The sequence below is a fragment of the Orcinus orca genome, chromosome 12 (genome assembly GCF_937001465.1).
Source record: "Orcinus orca chromosome 12, mOrcOrc1.1, whole genome shotgun sequence".
NCBI classification, from domain to species: domain Eukaryota; kingdom Metazoa; phylum Chordata; class Mammalia; order Artiodactyla; family Delphinidae; genus Orcinus; species Orcinus orca.
Genome location: NC_064570.1, coordinates 57,654,969 through 57,682,943, shown reverse-complemented (window position 1 = coordinate 57,682,943; position 27,975 = coordinate 57,654,969). Strand labels below are relative to the sequence as shown.

The 27,975-nt window shown below is 36.5% G+C and overlaps 1 protein-coding gene across 2 annotated transcripts; it reads right to left on the bottom strand.

Moving 5' to 3' along the window:
* Positions 1 to 74: 74 nt before the first annotated feature.
* On the bottom strand, positions 75 to 25,357 carry CCNC (cyclin C). Of its 2 annotated transcripts, none has more exons than XM_004264784.2 (12): positions 25,063 to 25,357; positions 19,890 to 19,996; positions 18,956 to 19,040; positions 18,685 to 18,754; positions 15,997 to 16,048; positions 9,169 to 9,224; positions 8,238 to 8,273; positions 7,471 to 7,562; positions 6,633 to 6,700; positions 3,763 to 3,842; positions 2,810 to 2,928; positions 75 to 1,319 (listed from the first exon to the last, which is right to left on the bottom strand). In XM_004264784.2, exons 1-12 carry the CDS (start codon positions 25,092 to 25,094, stop codon positions 1,265 to 1,267), a joined length of 852 nt encoding a protein of 283 aa, XP_004264832.1. In that variant the 5' UTR covers positions 25,095 to 25,357; the 3' UTR covers positions 75 to 1,264. The 2 variants fall into 2 exon arrangements, with proteins under 2 accessions (XP_004264832.1, XP_033274668.1); XM_033418777.2 differs by lacking the exon at positions 75 to 1,319 and adding an exon at positions 1,496 to 1,955 and having other exon boundaries at positions 25,063 to 25,304.
* Between the last annotated feature and the right edge of the window lie 2,618 nt (positions 25,358 to 27,975).

The following is a 27,975-nucleotide window of genomic DNA, read 5'->3' as shown; positions in this document are numbered from 1 at the left end:
TATCCAAAGGAAGAAAGACTCAGAAGACAACATAAGGCAGATTCAAAAAGATAAATTCAAGACATTAGTCAATATAGCTGGAGAATTTACTTTTATTCTTGCAGTTTTATACTAGGAAGTCAACATTTAATAATCCATTGTTCACAATTGATTTATAAAAAATTTTAATCCTTAAATTGTACATCAATATCCTATGATTCCAAATCTTATTTATCACTCTCCTTCAAGTCTGAAGAAAATGATCACGTAATTTATTAACTTCCACAGACAGCACAGTCCCACTGACATAACATTTAGTCTGAAGTCCTACACTCATATGAGAATTAAGAATAGCCAGTATCAAACTGGCCTGCAACCTGATTGTGTTCCTGGCTCAGGATACCTGTAGTAAATTTGTAAGTCCACACTAAGACACAAAAATAAACTAGGGTGTGTATGTCATATAAAAAACTTTTCACAGTAGAGTAAAAATAACATTAAAATGTTACCAAATTTCAATCATATTACGGTGTTTTATCCAATTCGCTTTCAAAATGCCTGATTAACTGAATTAAATGCAAATAACTTTGTATAGGATTTTTTTTTATGTTTGCCCAGCATTTCAAAATGGTTATGGAATATAACTTTTAAAATGTCAAAATATGCTATACATATTGCACTTTTCTGCTAGGCTGGGCTAGTATCCTCCATGGCAAGATACCAAAACTATTGAATAAAATACGCTTTAAAATCAATAGGTACTTGATTAATTTCCCTGAAATTATCATCATCATTATCAAAACCTTCCAGGATTTTGTAAGATTTGATTCCTTAAATACAGTTTCAAAGTTTAACTTAAGGAGGGAAAAAAAAACCCTCATATATTTGACTTTTTATTTCCTTTTTTGGTCGCTCAATGACCAAAGAGAATTTTAAACAAATTATCCTTCATCTTTCCTGGCTTAATAAAAAGCAACAATTTCTATTATCCAAATTAAGAAAAATTATACTAATCAAAAGCTATTAACTTTCAAATGTCTATGTATGTCTGTCTGTAGGTCCCCTTAGAACCTTTCCAAACTTTCATAAACAATAGATTTTAATCAATCATGTACTAGAATCAAATTCGGTAAGGAAAAACTTATTTTGCAAAAATAAAATCACTTCCCAACATGCTTGACAGAAACAAGCTATTCATTTTCATTTGTGTTCCATTGAAGACATTATTGAAATCTGTCCAATGGTTTATTTCCAACTGGTCCACTACAGAATTCTTCGGAATGTTTTAAGATTGGCTGTAGCTAGAGTTCTGACTTCCATTTGGACCCTGCTCTCCTTCACTGTTCAAGTGGGGAAGAAAGAGATTTTACACCAATTAAAAGACTCGTTTTCAACACCCTGATAAACCTACTAATTTTTAAAGTTATTCCACGCTACAACTCTACAAAACAAAGACGTTCCCAATTATAAGACACAGATGTGGAAAAATTAAAATCCAGAAGACTAACATTTGGTTTTATGTTTTTATTCTTATGTAACTTAGTGCCCTCACACATAACAAGCATTCTGGAAGTTAGTGTCCATTACACTCCAAAATTTAAATTAGGGTATGGGATTTTGTTGTCATTACAGGTATCACTCAACATAGAGATTAGAGCTTCTTCTAGACAAATTTCCTATAAAATTAAATCGTACATAGAAAATCTTATTCCTACTAATTATGAAAATCAAGAAGTGTTCTTCCAAAAAAAATTATTGTCCAAAGGCGTAATAAAACCATACGTAAGTACAGCAAACCTTTATAATTAAAAGTCAGAAAGAAATATGGTAATTTCCTGGAAAACGCTGAATATTTAAAATAAAAACTAAAACTGAAGATACCAGTAACTGTGACAATAGGATTATTGCCTTATCTTGTCCATCATCATCTTGCAGCTTCAGGCCCTGCCACTAGTGAAGAATCACTCAGGGAATTTCTGCAAAAAATGCATCCAAAGGCAGCTGTTTGAATGACTGCCTTAAACAGCTCCTTGTATAAGTCAAGTATTAATTTTTTCCAAATGGTAACATTAACATATCAGATCTACAAATCTATCTTAATGTTATATAACTTATTTATTTTTCTTAATAAATGATTAAGATGGGTAGCATTTCTTTGTTTCCCTTCTGACCTTTTTTCCCTACCCCAAACGATCTGATGTACAGTGAGAGCTGAGAACCACTGAACTTAAATGAACAGATCCTATTAAAAAAAACAAAACAAACAGAAAAACACAAAAAAAAACCCACCACAACAAAAAAACCTTTTTAGGACAAGTGACTCATACTTAGCAAAATTATGTTACTGTTTGCAATGGATCTTTGAGTCACTCAAAAGCCAAAATTATTTATTTACCTTTACAATATCAGATCAATCATCTATGTTTTTGAAAAATGCTACTGAAATTTATAAATAGAATAACAGCCAGTAGTGGGGGGAAAAAGTCAAACTGACATGGAACTACTACAGAATTCTTTATCCCTGAATTTTAGATGAACTTGCCTCTCTCTGTTCTGTTTAAATTTATGTACAGTATATAATCATATGTTGAGGGATACCTGTAATAGACCTGCCATTGCATTAGGAAAAGTTACTTAACAGATGATCAGATTAATATTTTTTTTTAAATGAGACGTTCTCAATCTATCAAGTCACAAATTAAGAAAAAATATGTCATGAAGTTTTGGAAGAAATTTTACAAAAACAAAACAACATAATCTATGAAAAATTATGATAATGCATATGAAATATATAATTAAATAAAATCAATAACTGAAGTCTACAAAGTACCTGTTTGGAGGAGGTTTTGGTTTCGGCATCTTACTAAGAATAGTTGCCATCTCTTTTCTCTCATCAAAATTCTTCCACTGCTCATACAGTTTTAAAATAACCCTGATTATTTCCAAAATCTAGAAGAAAATATTTGAAAAGTTCTCAATGGCAAATTATCAAGCAACATTTAGCATACAAGGAACACACATCATATCCTAGACATCCCTTAGAAAACAGTGAAAAGATAGTCTCTATCCTTCAGATTAGGTTAGACAATCCTGATAAATGTGAAAGCATATGTATGCTCAGTCTATCCTCATCCATCTCTGTAGTTGGTTTCCTTCTACCTACTGATATCTTAAACCAAAACAAAATAGTGAGGTACTAGAAATAGAGGTCTAAATCATGAAAGAGTATGTCACTATAGAGTACACTCCTCTAATACCAATTGTTTCAAACAATTTAATGGGAGGTAGTGCACAAAAGACTGTTTTGATTCTCTACTAACTACTTTGCACATGAGTTAAGGTGCTCAAAAACCGGCAGCTATACAAATCTCTCAAATCCAGTTTCCAAATTAGCCCTTCTTCTGCATCTGAGTAGACCTAACCTTGGATTGATTCTAGAACATTTCAGCAGAAAAGGTAGAAGGACAAAAATCACTTTGTCAGGAGACAGTCTGTGTTACAGAAGTTTACAGTAGTCACTAGGTAGCTTTTAAAATAACCCTGGCAATTAGAGGTGACTTTGCAACCAATCAAACATATATTTACCATTCTGTTTAATCCTAAACTGAAGAAAAATGTAACCTAAATGGTCAACATCAGTTCTTCTTGCCAACACATTTCTTAACATTTCTTTACCAAAAATATTCTTAGCCTGGCTAAGAATTGTAGGCTCATGGTAAGTAAATATGACATTAACTTTAAAATGTTCAAGTTATATTCAGTTAAGGGAATCTTAAAGATTACCTTCTCCATATCCACAGAAAGCTCAGCAAACCACTGTCTGGCATCTTTCTGCTGTACAACACAGGCTACATGCAGGCAAGCTGGAGAGAAAATGAGACACAAAGGTCCATGTTTAACTGCAAACATGGAATGTATGGACTCAGAACAAGATATTCACTTAAATTTTATGTGTATTTTCTTATATTCTTTTTTAAAATTATATAGATTCATATAATAGTTACCACTGACCACCCCATCAACTTAATCTCACAGGGAGGAAAAGTTACTGGGCTATATATATATTAAGGTCCTTACATCTGCTCTCACTGTGAGCTAGTCATGATGCAGGTGCCTTGAGAGGACACGTCAGAGAGGAACAAGTCCACTGAGGAAATCAGAGCAGGGAAAGGATCCCTGCATAGCAGTACACAGTAGTGGTCAAAATGCACCCAAAAGTCAGAGTGACAAAACAAACAAACCAAAAAACAAGCCAATCAATATACTGATAAATTTCAACACTACTGTGTTTTGGTATTTCAATTAAAAGCAGTGTTGCCTCTGCTTTTTAAAGTTATTAGCGAATGATGAAGTTAGGTGAAAACTGGGCACCCTAGTACAGAGTTTAGTGTTGTAATCAAACACAGCTGAGAGAAAAAAAAATGTAATGCACTGCATACAATGTAATTATATACATTACTTACAACATAAACTAACAAAGATAGCGAAAGAGCCCAAAGACAACAGTCTACATCATAAGTTTGCCCAATATAATTCCTCCCAAGCAGCCTGCCTACCCTGATCCCACACAAGCTTGTTAAATGTTATGTTCTCTGGTCTGGTTACCCATATGACTTTGCTAAGAATGACATTCTAGGCAAACAGCAACTCAAACGTGCATGAACATTCTGGTTGCCCCAAGTTAAAGAAAGCTATAAAGTAGGGCTTAGGTTCAGGAAGGATTGAGGACTAAAGGACAAATTATAAAAACAGGTAATAAAAATACAGTGGAAAATGCCACGACAGGGCATACAAAGAGTAAATTAGGGAAAGAGACATCCTAAACCCAGACTGAGGTGATGCAGAGAGTGCGGAGTTGGGGATGGTGTCACTAAAGAGATGATATCTGAGCCAAGTCTTTAATAAAGGTGAGAGTGGGAGCAGAGAATGATATATACATAAATGGTAAAAAGAAGCTATGGATTTTATCCAGAAATTGGGTGGAGCACTGAAAGATTTTAACTGAAGCACAAATTCTGCATTTTAAAAAGCTCTTTCTAGCTCAGAGTTTCTCAACCTTAGCACTACTGACATCATGAACTGGACAATTGTTTGAGACTGCCCTGTGCACTGCAGGATGCTTAGCAGTATCCCTGGCTTCTACTCACTAGATGCCAGTAGCATCCCACCCCCGTTGTTACAACCAAAACCATCTCCCGACATTGCCAAAAATCTTGTGGGGAACAAAATTATCCCTGGTTGAGAACTGCTAGCCTTGCTCAAGTGTGGAGGATAGACTGGCTCTCTGAGAACAGGGATGCTGGAGGCCAACTAGCCAGGAAGGAGACTGCTGTGATAACCTGGATAAAAATGAGAAGGTGGCTATGAGATTACTAAAGAGTGCGGCACAACAGGTGTTGGTTACCAACTAGATGTAGGTATCGAGGAAGATGAAAGAGCCTAACTACTGGGTTTCCAACTAAGGCAACTAGTGCTATTCACCAACATAGCAAAGACATTAAAAAGAGTATATTTGGGGGCAAACTGATGAGTTCAGTCCTAATCATGAGTCTGAAGGCCAGTGAGATGCCAAAGGAAGCTATCCAAAAGGCAGAGATTGATATAAAGGCCAGTTCAGGAGCAAGATCTTGGTTAAATAAAGAAATTTAAATGTTTCAACACATAAGAGATAGCAGAACCCATGGGCCTCAGTGAGACTACCTGGGAAGAACAAAAACAGCAAGGATGACAAAGATGTGGCACATGGCCTTCCTACCCATGTAGATCCCAGTATTCCTTCCCACTGAACCCAGATGACACTTCAGAATCCTTCCAGGGAGCCTCCAGTACTACAGAAGTATAACCTATTTACCACCCCTCATGTAAGAAGGTGGAGAAACACTAACATTTAAGGGGTAACTGAATAAAGGGAAACCAACAAAAATTAGTCTGGACTGGTAAAAGAATAGGGGGAAAATCAAGAAGACAGAGTCATAGAAATGAATACAAGACAGAAAGGGAACAGAAACTAACAAGTGCCTAACATATGGCAAGCAATATTTAAAAGATAACTTGTTTAATTCTTGTAACAACTCTATACTGAGTTTTTAGTACCCTCCCCCAATTTTACAATTAAGGAAACAAACTCAGAAAGGTTAGATAATTTTCCCACGATTGTAAAGAAAGAAAAGTTTAAACCTAGGACCATCTGTTCTAACTCATGACAGTACTGCCTTCCACAGATAATAGAATGGTGATAACTTTCCCTCTAGCAAGGCATTAAGGACCACAAAAGGCTCCTTTACTTGACTGCTGAGGATCTAATCGGGCTCAGGAAATAAAAGACCTAGTTATTTTATATAAGTTACAACTAGTATTAGAAGGCTTAATTCCAAACTTCTCCCGCTAAACAAACAAAAATGTTCTATTCAGACACTGGTTAAAATTATTTTAAATGATTTCAAAAAAAAACTTACCAAAAAAGGGGGGTGGGGGGACAATAATCCTGATTTGTGATAGTTGCAGTTCATATTATTGAAAGTTCACATGCAAGGAATAGTCTATTACTTCAAGGAACATAAAAACATAAAGTACAATAGGGTGAAATTTCTTTTAGGATGACCTAAATAGGTATACAACAATTTAGCTGCTAAAGGTACACCACATTTACATACCTAAAGCTATCATGAAAGGAGGATACAGTAGGCAAAGATCCGTTCTGTAGGTATCATTCACTATCCTCCTATAGAAATGTAAATCATATTATTACTGAAAGCAGAACTACCTCATATGACTGTACATTACCCTCCAGAGAGGGCCAGATTTCCCATATCTGTATATATTTATATCTCTTTTATATTACCGTAACACAGATACAAAGGTGAACAACAAAGGAAAAAGATGGATACATGAATGTGACAATGAATAAGCATATTTTAATGAATAAAATTACAGCTAAATATATTTAAAATTTTAAAACCTCACAATAAATTTTAATATAAGATAAACATTTTTCTAATTTTCCAAAAATTAGAAAGATAGGAAACCAGAAATTATACAACGAATTAATATATATGTTGAATACCACCAAAAATATTCTGATTATTTTAAAGATAACATTTAATTTATTTTACGGAAATATAGTTGAAATCAATGTTGTGTTAATTTCTACTGTACAACACAGTGATTCAGTTATACATATATTTACATTCTTTTTCATATTCTTTTCCATTATAATTTAAAGATAACAATCTTAATTTTCATGTAAACAGTCTGTTTTTCATAAGAATCAAATTTTATTGGAAATATTCATCAAATAGATAATTTAAAGATCTATCATTTTAGCATTTATACTAGTATAGTTATTAGAATTCAACAAGCAGATATTTCACTCAACATAAAATATCTTGGGGCACTAGTTTAATTACTTTAAAAATACTAAACTTCATATTTAATTGTCAACCTTCCTAGCTAATAACATGTTACACTATGAATAACTTCTGTTCTAATTACCATGCAAGGGGAAGCAACATGTCTTCTTGGCCCATGTCCTGCACATACTGGAGCAAAGGTCTATAAGGATGATACACTATCAAGCAACAATCCTAGAAACAGTTTAAAAAATGTGTATGTATAAAAACAGATTTATTATAACACAAAAACCTTACCATTACCCAACTGATTTTTAATTGTGTATTTCAAAATGTATTTTTCTAACTCATGCTTGCTTCCCTCTTATTGTCTTAAGCAAGCAGTATGGCAGCCCTAAACTCTACTGTAATAGTGAAGGCAGTGCTCTCTCTGAAATATACCTTGGTAAATCGGTTGGCAGTCAGTCAGCATCCATTCCCTTAGAGACTCAAAGTGTCACATCTGCAACACACTGAAACCTCTTATTAGCCTATAAATCCGTAATTCCCAACTGGAGGAGCAGAATTCTGCCAAAGACATAATCTATCTTTAAATAACACCACACACATACACAAATTGTGCAAATAATTTACAGTGGTTTAATGTCCTGACTGGTTTGCTTGTAATCCTCTTATTATAGTTACTATAGAACAGAATAAATTTCCCATCCTAAGTAGTATATACAAACTATTTTACAGGCTTCCAAGAGCATATAGGTGATGATGCCACTAGGTACTATGATTTACCATCACATATCACTTGGATGGTTTTAAAATGCACCTCCCTACAATTATTTCTTTAAATTTATGACTTCACTAAATTTGAAAGTAAGTTTTACTCTATTAATCATAAGGAAGAAATATACTTACCATTAATTCTAAAAGATAGAATTCACATTCTAATATCTGTTAAAAAAAAAAGATTATAAATGTCAACATGAAACCAAATTAGATGAGTCTACTTAGTCTAACATAAGAATGTAATTAGGATTTATCAAAAATTTTTACTAAAATTTTTTTAAATCAAGAAAACACAATAGCTTATATCAGAATGAACATATGCTATAAACAATTACTTGTTATACAATGCATGCAACTGTGATTATGAAACATTTTAATCCTTGTAAGGAAAAGCCAGCCTCATATAAGTGTTCTTATTACTTATTTTTATTTAAAATAATCCTGTATAAGCTTCAGATTTTCCAATATACTTCCCACTCAACAAATGCAAAAATGTAATTATCTCTACTTAACTGTTATTTTTGTTATATTACAAATTAATAATAGAAGAGAATACTGAAAATGAAACAAAAATACAATTTAAATAGAATGAAAAAATACCTTGCAAGGTGGAAAAAGAAAAACATGCCTATTAAAATAGCAATAGAAATGCATCTTCTAAAATAATGTAAAATTTCAAGTATGTTTTTCATTCTGTTCCATTATAGTGATTCTCAACCCCAGCTGCACATTAGTAGCCACCTGGGAGCTTTAGAAAATACCAGTGTCCAGGTTTCAAGCCTGAAAATTCTGATTTAGTTGATCCAGAGAGGCCCTGACATCAGTATTATTAAAAAAGCTCCCAACGTGATTTAATGGGCACCCAGGGTTGATAACCACTGCAACAAAGTATTTTTTTAAATGGTAGAAGCACTTTAGCTTTAATTTAGAAATAAAATCCATATTCTCGTAGAATCTGAAACTGCCATTTCTAGGAGACTATTCAGTTTATTTTAATATAAAATGTTGCCAGTTTACATACAGCTTTAACAAGTAGTTTTATTTTTTACAATATACTTACATGATTCATCCTATAAGGAAATTCCTTTGGAAAGGCATATGAAAATCTAGTTTTCACTGCAGAAAAAAAAAAAAAAAAAAACTTAAACTGAGAAAATGGGGAGTGAATAAACACAAAACTTCTTTAATACAATGTAAAATATTAGAGGTAGAGCTAAATCATTTTTAATTTTTAGTAGGAGCTCTTGAATATGATTAGGGATGCAGATTTTTTTGTTTTCAGGCAAGGGGAAAGACTGAGTGGCAGAAAGCCCTAGGCCCCCATCTATATTACAATTAGAGAGTTTCAATGATATATTTAATATATTAAGAAAGAGTTCTGCTGCTTAAAAACTAAAGGAAATGGAAAAAAACCCACTGGCTTTTATCATTTCTAAAATCTTTCCAGCTCTAGAATGGTATTGCTCTATTTAGTAATTTAGCTTAAAAGGAACATGGGTTATATATGTGTTCACAAGTATATATATATATATATATATGTTTATATTTGTAAATATATACAGTTGACCCTTGAACAACACAGGTTTGAACTATGCATGTCCACGCATACACAGATTTTTCCAATAAATAGGTACTACATGAACCAAGGTTGTATATGTAGATTTTCCAACTTTGCAGAGGGTCAGAGGGTCAGCACCTCGAACCCCTGTGTTGTTCAAGGGTCAACTATATATATAAATATTGGAAGGACCAATATTGGACCAAAAAATGGACCAAAAAATGTTAACAGTAGTTATCTCTGAGATTTAAGGATTTTTACTAATCTGAACTTTCTAAGCTTTTTATAATAGGTATTTCTTTACCAAAAGACATATTTTAATAAAATCATGAATATATGTGCAAAGGTCTCTAGGACTTTCTTCATACCACACACAAATATATACACACACACTCTTAGTCACTAAGAAAGTACAAACGAAAAAACTGTTAATTAATCCTCTATCTCCTCAAAAATGGTAGGAATTAACTATTCTAACAGCTAATTTAGATAGGTAACATTTGCCAAGATTTGAAACCTAAGCCATTTAAACTTGACATTAGGAAATGTCTACTTAACCTTTCCTTTCCTCTCCTTTTATTTAATTTAAAAATGTACCCATCAAGGTTACTGAGTTTTACAAATCCCCCCCCCCTTTATAATTTTTTTATTTTTTGGCCATGCTGCATGGCAGCAGGATCTTAGTTCCCCAACCAGGGAACCTGCACCCCTGCAGTGGAAGCACAGAGTCTTAACCACTGGACCACCAGGAAAGTCCCCACAAATCCATTTAATGTAAGCAAGATATGAAGTGTACAAGCAAAACAGGTACTTACATCATGTTAACCAATTAACAAGGTAAAATTATCTCTGTATATAAAGCAAATCTACATCCCTAACCCCTGGACCTTGACACCTAACTTACTGAATTAGATTCTACCTGATGCTGTCAACTTCTCTCCTATTCCATGATAAAATTGCTCTGCGTTTTGATTTTCTACTTCCTAATCCTTTTCTTCTGACCTGGAGGAAAATGCATCTCTCCTCTCTATTGCTACCCCTACCACTTGTACATTTGCTTTCATCTACTCAACTGACAGTCAACATTTTTCCTTTGCACCTTAAACCATTCCTCCTCCAATAAATCTGTCCTATCACTTACTAATATGCTCAAATTTCCCTTAAAAGCAAAACAAATGAAACCTCTACCAAATTATATGCCTCTACTTTTTAAAAGTAAGACTCTTGAGTAGGCTGCCATGTAAGAACTCACTGAGAGGGAGGCTGTCTGGAGGCCAGGAAGCTAATCATGGCCAATCAAGGAACTGATCAAGGCAGGCACTTTGATCTTGGACTTCCCAGCCTCCAGAACTGTGAGAAATAAATGTCTTGTTTAAGCCACCCAGACTTTGGTGTTTTGCTATAGCAGCTGAAGCAGACCAAGACGCCCCCTCACCCAGAATCCTGTTATTAACATGTTACATTAGTATGGTACATTTATTATAATTAATGAACTAAGATAGATACATTATTACTAACTAAAATCCATAATTTATTCTGATCTCCTTAGTTTTTAACCTAATGTCCTTTTTCTGTTTTAGGCTCTCTTTCAGGACGCCACATTACATTTACTTGTCATGGCTCCTTAGGTTCTGTATGCTGTGACAGTTTTTCAGACATAACTTATCTTTGATGACTTTAACAGTTTTTAGGAGAACCAGTCAAGTATTCCGTAGGTTGATTCCCTATGGGAATCTGATGTTTAATGACTGGACCAGGGTTTGGGGTTTTCAGAAAGAAGACCACAGAGGTGAAGTGCCATTTCATTATATTACAGCAAAAGTACATACTATTAATGTCATTTATCATTGTTGATACTGACTTTGATCACCTGGCTGAGACAGTGCTTGTCAGGTTTCTCCACTGTAAAATTATACTCCCACCTTCTTTCAATAATATACACATTAGAAGAAAAGTCACTATGCATAGCCAACACCTAAGGAGTAGGAATTTATGCTTCCTCTACTTGAGGGGGGAGTTAGCTATATAAATTATTTGAAATTCTTCTGTATGGGAGATTTGTCTCCCCCCCCCCATTTATTTATTTACACTATCATTTATTTATACCAGTATGGATGCATGAATATTTATTTTATACTTGGGTTATACTTTGGGTTATAATGCAGTATTATTCTTTTTTATTTTGTTGCTCAAATTCTTCCAGCTTTGGCCATTGAAAGCTCTTTCAGTTGGCTCCTATATGTCTTCGACATACCCCCATTAATGAGGGGTTTGGTTTTGGTTTTTTTTTTTGTTTTGTTTGTTTGTTTTTTGCGGTACGCGGGCCTCTCACTGTTGTGGCCTCTCCCGTTGCGGAGCACAGGCTCCGGACGCGCAGGCTCAGCGGCCATGGCTCACGGGCCTAGCTGCTCCATGGCATGTGGGATCTTCCCGGACCGGGGCACGAACCTGTATCCCCTGCATCGGCAGGTGGACTCTAAACCACTGCACCACCAGGGAAGCCCTGTTTTGTTTTTTTTTTTTGAGTACTTACTTATTTATTGGCACTGTAAGATGCTCTAGGTCCACCTTGTATGTTTCCTGCCTGATCACAAACCCAAAGGTCTGGTTTTTTTATTTGGTATACATCTTCTACGCAGCGAAAGACACTATGCAGCTCTCTTTCTTAAAAGGTATCAAGTCTCAAATTTCTATCACTGGCTTCACATTTCTAAGAGGATGTTCTACTGATACATTTACACTCAGAATGTTGAAGAGTAAATCTCATTCTTTTCAGAACCAACTCATTCTCCTCTTCCAGTACCACCTTCACCTCCCAATGCCCAGGTATGAAGCCTCAAATATCATTTCTGACTCTTCTTAAATCTTTTCTTTTCAAAAGTCCTGCTGACTCTATCATTCAAACCTAGCTTGCTTATTCTCCTTGCTGGCTACCAAAACATTATTTTTAAGGTTTCATTAGTGTTTACCTTATTATTTCAATAACTTAAAAGTTTTCTCCTACCTTAAAATAGTTAGCTTTACTTCTTACAGCACCCAGTGGTGACAGTACTCACTACAGTTTGCCGTATATATAAAACTATGTCGGCAAGGGTTTTTTTCGGTGAGTTTGTTTGTTTTTTGGGGGTTTTTTTTGGCCATGCCACGCGCTTGCGAGATCTTAATTCCCCGACCAGGGGTTGAACCAAGGGCCACGGCAATGAAAGCACCAAGTCCTAACCACTGGACCACCAGGGAACTCCCAGTGGTTTTTAAATTGTGGTAAAATATACATTACATATAATTTACCATCTTTAACCGTTATTTTTTTCTTTTAACATCTTTATTGGAGTAACTGCTTTACAATGGTGTGTTAGTTTCTGCTGTTAACCGTTTTTAAATATACAGTTTAGTAGTATTAATTACATTCACACTGTTATGTAACTATCACCACCATCCATCTCCAGAACTCTTTTCCTCTTGCAAAACTGAAACCCTATATTCATTAGGCAACAACTCCCCATTTCCCACTCCCTCCAGCCCCTGACAGCCACCATTCTACTTTCTATGCCTAGTAATTTGATTACTCTAAGTACCTCATATAAGTAGAATCACACAGTATTTACCTTTCTGTGACTGGCTTATTTCACTTATCATAATATCCTCAAGGTTCATCCATGCTGTATCACATGAAAAACTTCAAACTTTGTCTGTCTACTTCGACTCACACTCTCCTCCAATTCATCTTACGTAATTCTGCCAGAATCATCTTCCTAATACACAACTCTGGCATCACCCTCATGTTGAAAAATAAAGCTTTCATAGGTACTGCCACTGACAACAAAACAAGCTGCAGACTCCTCACTGAAGGCCATCTGTTATCTGGCCTTAGCCAGGTAGGGGGGCTATTTCCCACTATTTCCTTACTCACCATTCACTGAATGTAACTCAGTAGCTTTTCCTTATATTGATCAAACTGTTCAATGCTCCTAGACTATCTTTCCCCTGCATTTCCCCAGGTTCAAATTCTTTCTTCACCAAATTCTATTTAAGCCTTTTTGGATTCATCTAACAAATCAACTTTTCCCACTCAAAACATTCATTACATCCTCTGTTACTCTCTTATGCCACTTAGTTTCTTCTGTATTAATATTTGTATATTGATGTCTTATTTTCTTGTCCTTAAATTCTTTGTTTTTATTTTTATATCCACCACTGCATCCAGTATGGTGTTTTCCAGTGATGATGATGCTGTTGTTGATGACAATGATAGTAACCGCTACAGTTTACTAGTATTATGAATTGAATTATCCCCCCACACACCCGCCAAATTTACATGTTGAAGCCCTAACCCCCAATGTGGCTGTTATTTTGAGACAGGGCCTTTAAGGAAGCAATTAAGGTTAAATGAGGTCATAAGCATGGGGCCTTAATTCTACAGGACTGGTATCCTTACAAAGGGAAGAAACACTAAGGATGCACACACACAGAGAAAGGGCCATAAGAGGACACAGCAGTAAGGCAGCCATCTGCAAGCCAGGGAGAGAGGCCTCAGGAAACTTAACTTGTTGACACCCTGATCTTGGACTTCCAGCTTCCAAAACCATGAGAAAATAAACTGTTGTTGTTTAAACCACGCAGGCTCTGGCATTTTGTTATGGCTGCCCTAGCAAACTAACACACCGAACAAAGCACGGTTCTAAGAGCTTTATTGATATTAATTTATTTGATCCTCACAACAACCGTATGACATAGATGTTATTAACATCCTCATATAGCAGAGAGATTATATTTTGCTTAATTTGTCATGTCAAAAGCACTGGGGCTGAAATTTGAAAACTAAGCTCCCTGGGCAATATAATACACTGTAAAATTTATGAAATAAGTAAAATAGTCTACTATAAAGTTCCCTATTCGTTGGTAAAATGAATATGAGTGTGCCTTTTAGCCTTTGCATGAGAAATAAAAAACAAACCTTAGTAATAGGTATTTTACATTTTCAAAAATATACACCTTCTAAAAAATCTGGAAAACAGAGACTAAAGTAAGAAGAAAATAAGGCACCTATAATCTACTCAGAGATGAGCACTGCTAACATTCTGGTACATTTCCTTGCAGTCATTTTTCAATTTTTTTAATAATTTTGATTTTCCAGAGGGCAATTCAATACTTCACCAATGGGATATATTTGACATATTAAATTCTATGGCAAAACTGATTATTACTCTTCTATCCTCAAAATAAGATATGACATGAAAAAGATTGAATTAGATTATTACACTCCTTTCAGAAAGGGAAATGACCCCCAAAACATGAAATTCTGGCTCAGAAACTTAATACAAAATGCCTCTGCCTCTTCTGTGTAAGATCACAGAAGTAAAAAATAATAATTTTAATTATCTTTTGTTAGGTGATATCTTTTTGCTTAACCTATGAAGATGGAACACAGCATAATATTATTACCTTGTGTACAATACTTTACAATTGCTACTTTACAATGTTATTTCCTTTAATGCCATGATTCATAGGCACGTAAACCCCATGTTTGTAGGTAAAGAACTAAGGCCAACAGGTAAAGCAACTTGTTCAAGGTTATACAGCTGCTGCTTAGAGACAGAACTGGTGCTTAGAATCAGCTCTATGGACTAAAGAGTCAGAATATTTTTCTGTGCCATAGTTTTCCACAAAGAGGGAAAAAACACAATCCCCATCAAAGACATAATTACAATTGCTAAAGAAATAGTTTATTTCACCCACAAGAATGACACAATAGCTAGTTATTATGAAGCAATAAAAGTACAATAAAATTGAAAAATAAAAATTCTTTCTTAACCTTATTATAAAATTAAGAGCCACAGAGTTGATGTTTTTGGCTCAATAGTTACTACCCGTTTTTAGCATTAAAAGTAATGTCTTAGGGCTTCCCTGGTGGCGCAGTGGTTGAGAGTCGCCTGCCGATGCAGGGGACACAGGTTCGTGCCCCAGTCCGGGAAGATCCCACATGCCGCGGAGCAGCTGGGCCCGTGAGCCACGGCCGCTGAGCCTGCGCGTCCGGAGCCTGTGCTCCGCAACGGGAGAGGCCACAACAGTGAGAGGCCCGCATACCACAAAAAAAAAAAAAAAAAAAAAAAAAAAAGTAATGTCTTAGAGATAATACTTTAAGTGGTTTTAAAATTTTTTGTATTTTAAAATTTTTAGCCAAATACATTAGGCATAAAGGTGATCTCACCTCAGGAGACTGAATAGACCCAACTAATCTCTCATAGGTCTCATAAACTGAAAAACATCTATGTCCTATGGAGCTTTCTTTAGAATTACAATCTTAAAGCAGGATATATTTTTTGCACTTACATACAGAAGTAGCAGCAGAAATCAATCTTGTATTTGAGACTACTCCAAATTCCTAGAAAAAGAAAAGTAAACGAGATTAGGTACATAGTAACCCAATGAACCTAAGTATATCTGAGGTCTATTCAAAACAGAGCATTACCTATGTTCCTCCGATGTTTGCAGTTATCTACCTGAGGAATGATGTACTTAAATCTCTAGATTTATGACCTTTCCTTAAAATTACTACACTTTAACACAAATGCTTAAATAATTTTATAATTTAATATTATTGGAAGGTACCAAATTAGAAACCAGACCCTAAAGTGACAGTGCCAGTTTTCTGCACTTAAATTAGTTTCCAAGAGTTTTTAGATTCTACACTTAGTTGCCAGAATAAGTATTAAGTATGCTTCCTTTCAGTTGAACCTGGACTAACAAACAGGTACTTCAGGGAATTTAATAATAAAACAGTTGAATCTCTGAAGAAAATAAACTTTAATATCACCAAAAGAACTCAAAAGACCGTACAAACAATTATTTTTCTTTTTGAAACAGGAAGACAAGAATGATTAGTATTAAGACTTCGGATGTCAGTTCCCATTTCCTCTTTGAACTTAATATACTGCCACTGTAAAAATAACAAAAATTTATGAGGTGATCCACCTTACATATAGTCTCGTTTAATTTGATTAACCTTATAAAGTTATTAAAGGCTTCTTTTTTTTTTTTTGGCCGTGCGGTGTGGTGTGGCCTGTAGGATCTTAGTTCCCTGACCAGGGATCAAACCCAGGTCCTTGGCAGTGAGAGTGTGGAGTCCCAACCACTGAACCACTAGGGATTTCTCCAAAGCCTTAATTTTTAAAGCTGAAAAATCAATAATTGGTTCCATAGCCAACAGAAGAAACTAAACTGAATACAGTCTGTTCAAAAACCTTCAACCTGAATCCTTATCTGTCTAACACAGGCAACAGGATATGTATGCCTGTGTATGTATTTATATTTACATTTAAACCTCACACCATAATAACTGATACTGAAAATTAAATGCCTGAGACATCTTCTTAAATGCCATTTCAATACAATTCTCACACAACTGGACAAAACACAGAAAGATTTGGTCATAGTTAAAGATTTTAAAAAATGGTATAACCAAATATGAAAGGATACATCTCTTTCCAGGAATAATTCTTTACCCCAAATTCTTAAAGGAAAAACTTTCATCTAATAAATCATAAAATAGGTTTCTATTCAGTAAATCACGTAACAAAAGATATTTAACACACAAGACAAATTAAAACTCCAAGTTAATCTACAAGAGAAGAAGTTTATAAAGATTTTGTCTTGGTTTCTCATACTGGTTGTCCTTCAGATACATAAAATTACATGGTAATATTTGGAAAGGCCACCCCATAATACGGGCCTTTTATAAACACCTTCTTTTCCATTAAAGAACTTAAAAACAACAGAGCTGGTTCTGCCTCCTTAAATTACCACTTACAATTAAATTACAATTAATATTCAGGAATACAATTACTAATCTAAAGACATCATCTAAAAATAGAAATATAATACAAAGGATTCATATTACTGAAGATTACACAGATTATTATGAAGACCAGTTAATAATATCGGCTATTATTATCTGGATTTAGCTGAGCTCTCTCAAAAATACTAAAAAGGTAAATAAGGTGAGCAGAGATTTGGTCTCAGCTGCAAGTTCCCATCTCTCTTCTCTCCCTCACCTAATTTCTCAATCCTCACTACCCAAACCATTCCTCGTTAGAACATATATTGCTATAGCCACCCCAATCCTTGCTTTCCCTCTTGCTTTCCCTATGGCTTGCTAGGCAGCCAATCATCAGGAGGCAGGAAGGGAAGACAGCAGAACACAGGAAGCATATGAAGGAGACGGAAGAACATTCTCAGGTTATAGTAGACAAGCTGTGGCATTCATGGAATACTTCTCGGTGCCAAACAATAAATGTCTCAGAGGCAGAAGAGCAAAGCAGTTAAGAGCATGGGATTAGGAACTAGACTCCCAGGGTTTAAATACTGGCTCTGTCAATTATCAGCTATGTGAACTTAATTTCTTTGTGTCTAAGTTTCCTCACTTATAAAATGAGATTACAACTATGTAGCCCACAGTTTGTTATGAGGATTAAGTCATAATTTGTAAGAGGAGTCAGAATAGCACATGGTACATAGTAAAATGCTGCATAAGTATTTGTATTTCTTTGATTTTGTATAAATTTCAATATTTTATATAAATCACCGTTATTATGTTTACACAGTTAATGTGGAAACTGGGGCAGATTAACCAATACACGTTGACTATACTTTGATAAAGAACAGAAAACTAGGACTTCCCTGGTGGCGCAGTGGTTAAGAATCAGCCTGCCAATGCTGGGGACATGGGTTCGAGCCCTGGTCCAGGAAGATCCCATATGCTGTGGAGCAACTAAGCCCATGTGCCACAATGAGCGAGCCTGCACTCTGGAGCCCACGAGCCACAACTACTGAAGTCCGCACGCCTAGAGCCCGTGCTCCACAACAAGAGAAGCCACCGCAGTGAGAAGCCCACGCACCACAATGAAGAGTAGCCCCTGCTCGCCGCAACTAGAGAAAGTCCGTGCGCAGCAACGAAGACCCAACAGAGCCAAAAATAAATTAATTAATTAATTTAAAAAAAAAAAGAAAATTATTTCATACCTCTACTTTGGATGCCAAAAACACACATGTAGGAGCCATTAATACAGGATCTATACTTTTCAGAGAATACCTAAAATATGATTAAACAAAGTTAAATGTCATTCATATAGAAAAACACATATGAAAATAGAATTCATATAGAAAACATTTATATGGAAAAAAATCAGGACAACTCTATGGCAAACACACGATTCACTTATATAAGGTTCATCAACATTAGATAAGAGTTTCAAATAAGCATTAACATATTCCCAAAATAACACAGCCCTACCTGGCATAGAATCTCTTGAAATAGACCGTAGCAGTGGCAATAACTTGTTGTCTTAATTTAAGATGTTCACCTAATGCTTGGATAACTAAAAGAAAAATAATAAAGTTAAATGTATTTCTGAAATCATTATATTAACATTTAACAATAACTTCAATGCAGTTAAATCATGACTATATTCATTTTTAACAAAGAGAAAAACCTACACATGCTATAAAGCTCTACTTGGATCACAGTGGTCTAGTACTAGGATTGCAAATTTGTTAAAAAATATATAGGTATGCATAAACAATAACAAAAAAACAGAAACTGCCTCATAGTAAAATCTATTCTTGAATCAAGGAGGTTGAATGATAGGTATTTCCCCTCTATCTTCCAAGTATTTTCAATGCTCTTCATATTATTACTATTATTAAACCCCTATTAGCGTTATAACTACTGCTTAATAAAGTTTATTAAAAACCCAAAATGAATCCTCAAAACAACAGAGAGGTAGGCTTGCATAGAAGTGAACTGAGGGTGAGAAAGATCCTGTGACAAAGTTACCATGTGGCAGAGCAAGGATCTTTTAACTCTAAAACTCTTCCGTCCAAAGCAAACTTGTAAGATAGAAGTGACCAATACAGGATGTCAATCCAAAGAATCATTTATCCTCAAAGTACTTTGCTTTAGCCAATCTTAAATTAGGTTTAATGATGCATTATAAAGCTTAGGGAGATTAATATTTTTAGACCACCTTGAGTGTCTCTGACACGTAAGATTCACAAAAGACTTTAAATCACTTTAAAAAAAGATATATAAGTTGTAAAAAGAATACACATGTAAATAAAAATGTAAGGTAGGGATTAAAACAGCTCATCACAAATTACTACAGAAAAACATTTTAATTCACAGGTAACCAACTGTACCAATTCAACCAATTAAAGAAAAACTTTACCATTTGTAAAAAATATCTGTAATTTCCAATACTCTTCTTCTGAGAGAAACTTTAAGTCCTTCTGGCGTTCCTTCAACAAATCTTGTTTATCCAAAATCCACTGCAAACTAAAAAAAGCAAACATTCAGACATCCTACAGAAAATCAACTAACAAAGTTACAGGAAATATTCTAAGATTGAAGAGGTTGTTAATATTCTGAGAAGTACAAAATACAAGTAACCTTGAAAGACAGTATTTTTCACATTTCTTGAAACTCTGACACTGAGAATTACCTAACTAATAAATGTAAATATGCCCTGAAAAAAATCTGCTCTAATCTTTTCTCTCTTCCTTCTCAGTCTATCTCTCCCCACCCGACCTCTGTCCCTACTATAGTGTATTTCATTGACTTTAAGACTGAAATCAAGATGCATCTTCAGTGATGCCTAGCATTTTAATGGGCAGTAATGTTTTCACTTTCTTAGCGATAAATAATGGTGAAATTGACACTGACTGACGATGCCTTAGATTTGAAGTATATCTTCTCTCAGATGTTCATGAGTAACTAGAGTAATATTCCTACTTCACAAGTTCCAATCATGTTAAAAGCTGCTTCAGGGCTTCCCTGGTGGCGCAGTGTTGAGAGTCCACCTGCCGATGCAGGAGACACGGGTTCGTGCCCCGCTCTGGGAAGCTCCCACATGCCGCGGAGCGACTAGGCCCGTGAGCCATGGCCGCTGAGCCTGCGCGTCCGGAGCCTGTGCTCCGCAACGGGAGAGGCCACAACAGTGAGAGGCCCGCGTACCAAAAAAAAAAAAAAAAGCTGCTTCAAAATTTATTTTACCAATAGCCTCCACCTCCTGCCTAGTCTAGTCTATTTTTAAACAGACATGTAATTGACGTGATCCCCAAAAATATTCTGCATCATGCTTTTGTCACTCAGTATGTACTGGAAGTTTTACATCAATGAATTTGTTATTCAGCATCCTTTCAAATTGCTGCACAGCATTATGGATGGATCATTATTTATTTAGTTAATTCCTGTTGATGGGCATGTAAGTTATCTTTTTCACTATTACAAGTAATGCTTTAATGAACATCTCTGTAATTCACCCTTGTGTATTTGATTAATATTTGGAATCATTTCCTAGAACTAATGGGTCAGTTTTGCTGGTAATTTTGATAATGCATTGTCAGCTTGCCTTCCACACCAATTTCCATTCAGAGGAGTGACACATAAGGGTGTCTTAAAATACTTAACCCTACAGGTCACTGCCAATCTTTTAAATACTTTACAACTTAAAGGCAAATTAGCATCTCACTGTTTTTTTTTTAATTTACTTCTAAGGTTAAACATTTCTCCATGCCTTTATTGGTCAAATATAGTTCTTTGGTACATCGTAACTCTAACATGACCATTTTTCTAATGGGATGGTCATCATTTTATGATTAAGATAATCTTATGATCTAAAATTTGTGCATTATGGATAAAAGAATTTCTTTCAAATATGCTCTAGACATTCCCCAAGTTTAGCATGATCTCTCAGTATTTAATGATTTGCAATGCAGAAATCTGAATCACGTATTTATTCAAATCTATATTTTACTTTGATTTTGTGTTTGTCACACATGGGAAGGCCTTCCCTGACATAAAATGATTTAAAAACAAAATTCCCTCATATTTTCTAATAACCTTAAGGCTTTCTTCTTTCAATTTGTGATCAATCTGGAATTTAATACAGGGTAGAGTAGGGATCCAGCTAAATGTTTTGTTAAATGGTTATCCAAACGTCACCAAAGAATTTCAAGAAATATAATTCTATCATTATATTTGGATCTTCTTTATAATTTCCTATTTTTAATTTGTTTTTCTTGTTCCTATGCCATCCTTTTTTTTTTTTTTTTTAATTTTTATTTGGCTGCACCAGGTCTCAGCTGCCGCACACGGGATCTTTGTTGCAGCATGCGAGATCTTCACTGCAGCATGCGGGATCTTTTTAGTTGTGGCATGCAGGATCTAGTTCCCTGACCAGGGATCGAACCCAGGCCCTCTCCATTGGGAGCGTGGAGTCTTAACCACTGGACCACCAGGGAAGTCCCTGAGATGCTATTTTAAAACATAAAATTGAGTAATTAAAAACTGGTATGGGGGCTTCCCTGGTGGCGCAGTGGTTGAGGGTCCGCCTGCCGATGCAGGGGTCACGGGTTCGTGCCCTGGTCCGGGAGGATCCCACATGCCGCGGAGCGTCTGGGCCCGTGAGCCATGGCTGCTGAGCCTGCGCATCCGGAGCCTGAGCATCCAGAGCCTGTGCTCCGCAACGGGAGAGGCCACAGCAGGGAGGGGCGCGCGTACCGCCAAAAAAAAAACAAAGAAGTAACTCTCTGGTAACTTTGTTTTGGCTTTCAAATTTATTTTGAAAATGGAGATAACCCAAAGGTATATCTGCGATTATCTACTTTTCTCATTCCTAATTTTGTATTTCTGTATCGTCCCTTTTTTCCTTTATTCAGCTAGCATAGTTTAGTCTACCGTTTTGGTTTTCCCTTCCAAAGAACCAGCTCTTATAATTTCTGACTATTTTTTCCCTTTTAATATATTAATATCAGTGTTAACTTTATTAAGTCTGCTTTCCATAGGTTTATTTCACTGTTTCCTTTTAATACTCTTAAGTAAAATATTTAATTTTTATTCTTTTTCAGTTATTCAAGATGTTTTCTTATAAATTTGGCTTTACCACCTCCCATAGACATGAATATATATTGATCTCATTATGTTATTTCCTAGATAATATGTAACTGTTTTCAATTTCCTTTGATACAATAAAGTATCCAGAGTTGCTTTTGTAGTTTTAATTTTTGTTACCTGTTCATTACGTCAATCGTCAGTCGACCAGCAAATGTTTAGTGTCCTTCTAGCTTTACTGCATCACGATCAAAGAATGTGTTGTGTTCTACTTTAACTTTCTGGAAAATACTAGGATTCTCTCTGTTCCAGAATTATCAATTTCTTCTCCCCAGTCATTTTATGTTTTTAAAAAGATAAATTTCACAAATATTTAATATTTTTCCTCACAGCATGCAGTATGGAAGATAAACCAATTAACACCACATATCACCAAATTTAAGATTACACTGATTGGGTTTCCCTGGTGGCACAGTGTTTAAGAATCTGCCTGCCAATGCAGGGGACACAGGTTCAAGCCCTGGTCTAGGGAGATCCCACTTGCCGTGGAGCAGCTAAGCCCGTGCACCACAACTACTGAGCCTGCACTCTAGAGCCCGTGCGCCACAACTACTGAAGCCCGCGCACATAGAGCCCGTGCTCCGCAACAAGAGAAGCCACCGCAATGAGAAGCCCATGGACTACAATGAAGAGTAGCCCCCGCTCGCCACAACTAGAGAAAGCCCTCGCTCAGCAACGAAGACCCAATGCAGCCAAAAATAAGTAAGTAAAAGAATTTATTAAAAAAAAAAAGATTACACTGATTGTAAGACTCACCATTATTTCATATGTTACTAAGAAAAAAAATTGTCATGCTCATAGCAGAAATGTTAAAATGGGCAATTTAAAGCCATGAAAACAGCATATTTCATGTCAATTTTCCTCTTTCACCAAAATCACCTAAAACAATGGCTTTCATAATCTTTTTGTTTTTACTGAATTGATTGTCTTGTCTTTCATATTTGTCACCTTTTGCAGATGAGGGACTCCATGATTCTCAAGGGATCTGAGTAAGACAAAGTGGCTCCTTCCTCCAGGGCTATTTGAATTGGGAGGCAAGGACAGTTTTCCAAAAAAACACATTTAATATTGTAGTATTTTATATTTAAAAAGTGAAAAAACAGTTGGTTTTATAAAATAGATCCTGGCCCCCTTTTGATAAGCCGACAGTAAATGAAAGCATAATGAAAATGCTTATCAAAAGGGGGCAGGATCTTTTCTTTTTTTAAGTTGAAAAAGGGCTGTAACTTCTGATAATCAACAGCTAGCTACCTGTCAATTCTCTCAGCTTCTTTCAAAGTTTTCCAGAATACCTATTCTTCACTACCGAAATTTTCCATATTTTAATTTTGCCCAAGCAAATATTTCAGTGAATGAACACAGTGCAAAATAAAAATATGATCAGAAGTGAAGCTTCTATAGTATCACATCTCCACAGGATCACTTATAGCAAGAAGAAAACCTGCTTTTCTGAAAACAGGTTTCAAAGTCCATTGTTTCTTTTTTCTAGTGCAAAAGGCTAAAAAACCGAATGAACAATATAGGAATCCATCTTCTTCGCACTCAAAATTTAGTTACTAATGCTCTCTTAACATTAAAAATTATTTACACTAAGATATCATCTTTATAAGGTTCTGTTCATCTTTCAAGTATACAGTGTACAGCCTACCCAAAGTTCAACTAGTCCTATCACCCACCTTCCTACCTGCTTAAACAGATGTATTTAGGGAGAAATGTTTTCAATATTACTCTAGCTCTTCCATGGTACTGACAGAAACAAAAATTCATGAAAAGATATTGGCAATGTCCCTGGAAAATACACTTTTAAAACAAAATATGAGACACAGACTAACGAAATGGACAAATGTTGAGAGCAGTTGTCCTACACCTTACAAACATAAAACTCTATCTAGGTTTAAGGTAGTGGCAGAAAGCGGTTCATGAGCAGAAACAAGCCTGACTCCCTCCTCTCCTCGGAGTAATATTAAATCCGCACAAGACAGAAGATGAATGACAAAAGATTACGATGCCGACCAACTTTAGAAATAGCAGGCAAAAGCGAACCACAACTGTCCTGAAGAGCCAGTCTCACAGTTCTACACTGTGTCACATTTCCCATACCTGTGCCCATGCCATCCCAACCCTCACCGGCTCCGCTCCTCCTTCCCCCCACCACCCCCCGGCCTAGCTAAACCAAGAATCAGAAGTTCAACTCCCGAACCTCCTTCTCCGGAGACTGAACCCCCTTCCCTCCCCGCAACAGATTTTCCCCCCAACGAAACCCGGCCAGGGGGCGGGGTGAGGGGAGTCGTCCGAAAAAAGCTCATCACGCTTCCGGCCGCCGCTGCTTCCCGGGAGACTCCGCGGCGCTCGGGACATGGGCCGGGATCCAGGCCAAGGGGAGTCGCAGGCCCCGTCCACACAGCACCCCCAAGAGCCAGCCCCGGACAAGAAGACGGAAGATCACTTACTAGTGGGAGCTCTGCCAAAAGTTCCCTGCCATGGAACACAGCTTGCCCTGATAAAAAAGCACCAGCCGGCGGAGCGGCCCGCGGAGCGACCATAGACCCAGCCCTCCCGGTAACCGCGCTCCTCGATCTGATCTGCACGGCTCCGCTCCGCGGCGGCGACGGTGAGAGGAAGAGGAGGGCACCCTATTCTCCTTGACGCCGGCCGGCAACACTCTACTGTGTAAATCAGTTCCTATGCATAAAAGTTCCGGCCCGCCCCGCGGTAGCGGAGGAAGCCGGCGGGGAGGAGACAGCCCTTGGGAGCCCTGAGAAAGGAGACGGGAACTAGCTCCCACGAAGGCTCGCGGCTGTCGGAAGGCTCTCGCGAGAGTTTCGCGTGGATTTCGGCCGGGACCCCGCGCTGTTCGGTCTTCTGCTGCAGCTCCAATTCGTCGAGAAGGGATGAAATGGGGAAGGCTGACGCCGTGTTCGGGCTTTTATTATTGCGTGGTTGCAGGCTTCCAAAGCAGCACAATGGCTTTGTACTAAAATATACGATTTCCCGACTTCATTTCTTCCTCCTGTGTTTGGAAAGAGACATAAAGATTATTTTGGCCTCAAAGACCTACCAAAACCTACCGGCACCAAGCCAAATACGTTCTTAATGGAGTTCTTTTGGAATGAAGCGCAAACTTTTAGAGCAGCAATGTTTTCTTTTAATGTTAGAGACTAACAGTTTTGCAGAACAGCCTAAAACATTTTTCCTTTATTACATATATATGTATGTGTGTATGTTCACATATGTGTACCAAATGGAGAAACATAGAGCCAAAAATGCAGTAATTTAATTTTACGCGATGTAATCTGTATTTCACATTTCTATTATCGTAACATTGCATTTATTGTAAAGCTGCTAATCTAATAAGTTGACACACCTGAAAGTTTTTCACAGACGATCAGTGTTCTGAGGTAGCTTAAGAGTATTTTCCACACTGGGGGGGGGAAACCAATTAGGTTGTGAAATTGAGTATGATACGCATTTTACTAAATGAAATGAAATATCAGGTATGTCAGAAATAGCAAGGGTATTATTTGAAAATTTTGATTCAGTTATATATGTATATGGGTATTAGGTCAAGATGTGAAATGCATTTTAGTAGTTTAACATAAAAGTATTTTATGTCACATGTCATTCCCATAAAGTCTGATGTGGATTAGACTGCTCTCATTGTTGGTTCTCCTCCAGATCTTCAAGAATCTAGTATATTTCCATCTTTCAACTACAGTTAATCTTTGAGCAACAGGGCTTTGAATTTCAGGGGTCTGCTTATAGGTGGATTTTTAAAAAAAATACAAACTACAGTACTACATGATCTGCGGTTTGTTGAAGCTTCTGATGCGGAACCTGTTTGAGGTTGGTTGAATCCTCAGTTGCAGAACCGAGGATGCAGAGGGCCTCCTGTAAAGTCATATGCTGATTTTCAACTGCTGGGCTGGGGGTGGGAGAGCTCTGGGCCCCTAACCCCTGAGTTGTTCAAGGGTCAACAATACTCCATCTTGAATCTTTGATTCCAGGTTTAAAATCTTTCTAGAGAGAGTGCAGAGGACTCTCACTGGGGCTTTTAATCAATGATAAGAGACTTGAACCTGAAACAACGCAGTCACCTTCTCTTATGACCTGTTGACCTGAATAGGCACATGCCTCTAACTTAACTTCAAAGTAGGCTGAGAGATGTAGGGAGCGTGAAGCATGGCTAACACTACTGTCTGCTACACTGCAAATCATAGTCAAGAAAGTTTGAAAGGCAATAGCTGAAGAAACGCCAGGCCACAGGCTACTTACAGAAGTTCAGAATTTCTTCAACTCTCGTAATTTTTGGTCAGCCTGATATCTTTCAGAAGATAAGGATACTGCAACAAAATAGCATTGTTCAATGTTTTTTTCCTGTGTGCCCCTGTAACACTTTGTTTCTACCACTAGACTAGCATTCTGTTTCATATCTAATTCTGCACTCTTCTTCCCACAAAACTGTGAGCCCCTTCATTTTTGTATCTTCATTAGTTCTGGGCATAACACTTATTAGGCACAGCAGATACTGGTATTTGAACCTGACATACAATGCGGGGTGGGGTACTGTGTGCTTAAAGAAAAAAGAATATAATATTATGGACAAAATTACGTTGAAAAGTGAGTGCAAAAGAATGAAAGAAAAAGAAATCACAACAAAGTACTAGAGCCTTGGAGATTCAGGTCGCTTCCTTCTGTGAACTTATAGGCAATTTACCAGAAATGCTACATAGAAATGCTTCCTGTGTGCAACTTGGTGTCTGCTTCCTACCCAGAACTCCAAATGACCAGCAGCCTGCAGTGCACAGAATGGCTGTGCAAGTCAGGGGCATGAAGCTTAGGCTTCATTAGTTTCAAAGTATCTCTGAGGGACCCTGTAAATGTAGGTTGAATTGAATTGACTTGAACCAAAAGCAAATTCATTTTAGGATATCTCTGGTGGAATAGAGCAATTTACAAAGGCTGTTAGAATGCCTAGATACCTCAGCTTACCTGGATGCAAAAGATGATGAGCCATGTTAGTTTGCTTTTTTGTTTTCTGATACTTTTAAAAAAACTTTTCTTTATGATTTTAGGAGTATTATTTCTCAGTCCTCACTACCCATATAATTTAAACTCACTGAAATCAATCAATCTTGTCCCTTCTAATTTATGCTTTGTGCTTTTCACATAGGGATGTGAACAGTAAATTCTTGGTACTAATACTGATTATCTTGTGACAAGAAAGTATTTATCATTTATCTTGTAGTGCTTTCTCCAGCAGCATGAATACTATTTCTTGGTAACTAGAGCCTAGAAATTTGGCAGCTGTATCAAGCTTACTTAGCTAGTTAGTGTCAAGAACAGCTAGAATACAGTTCTGATTC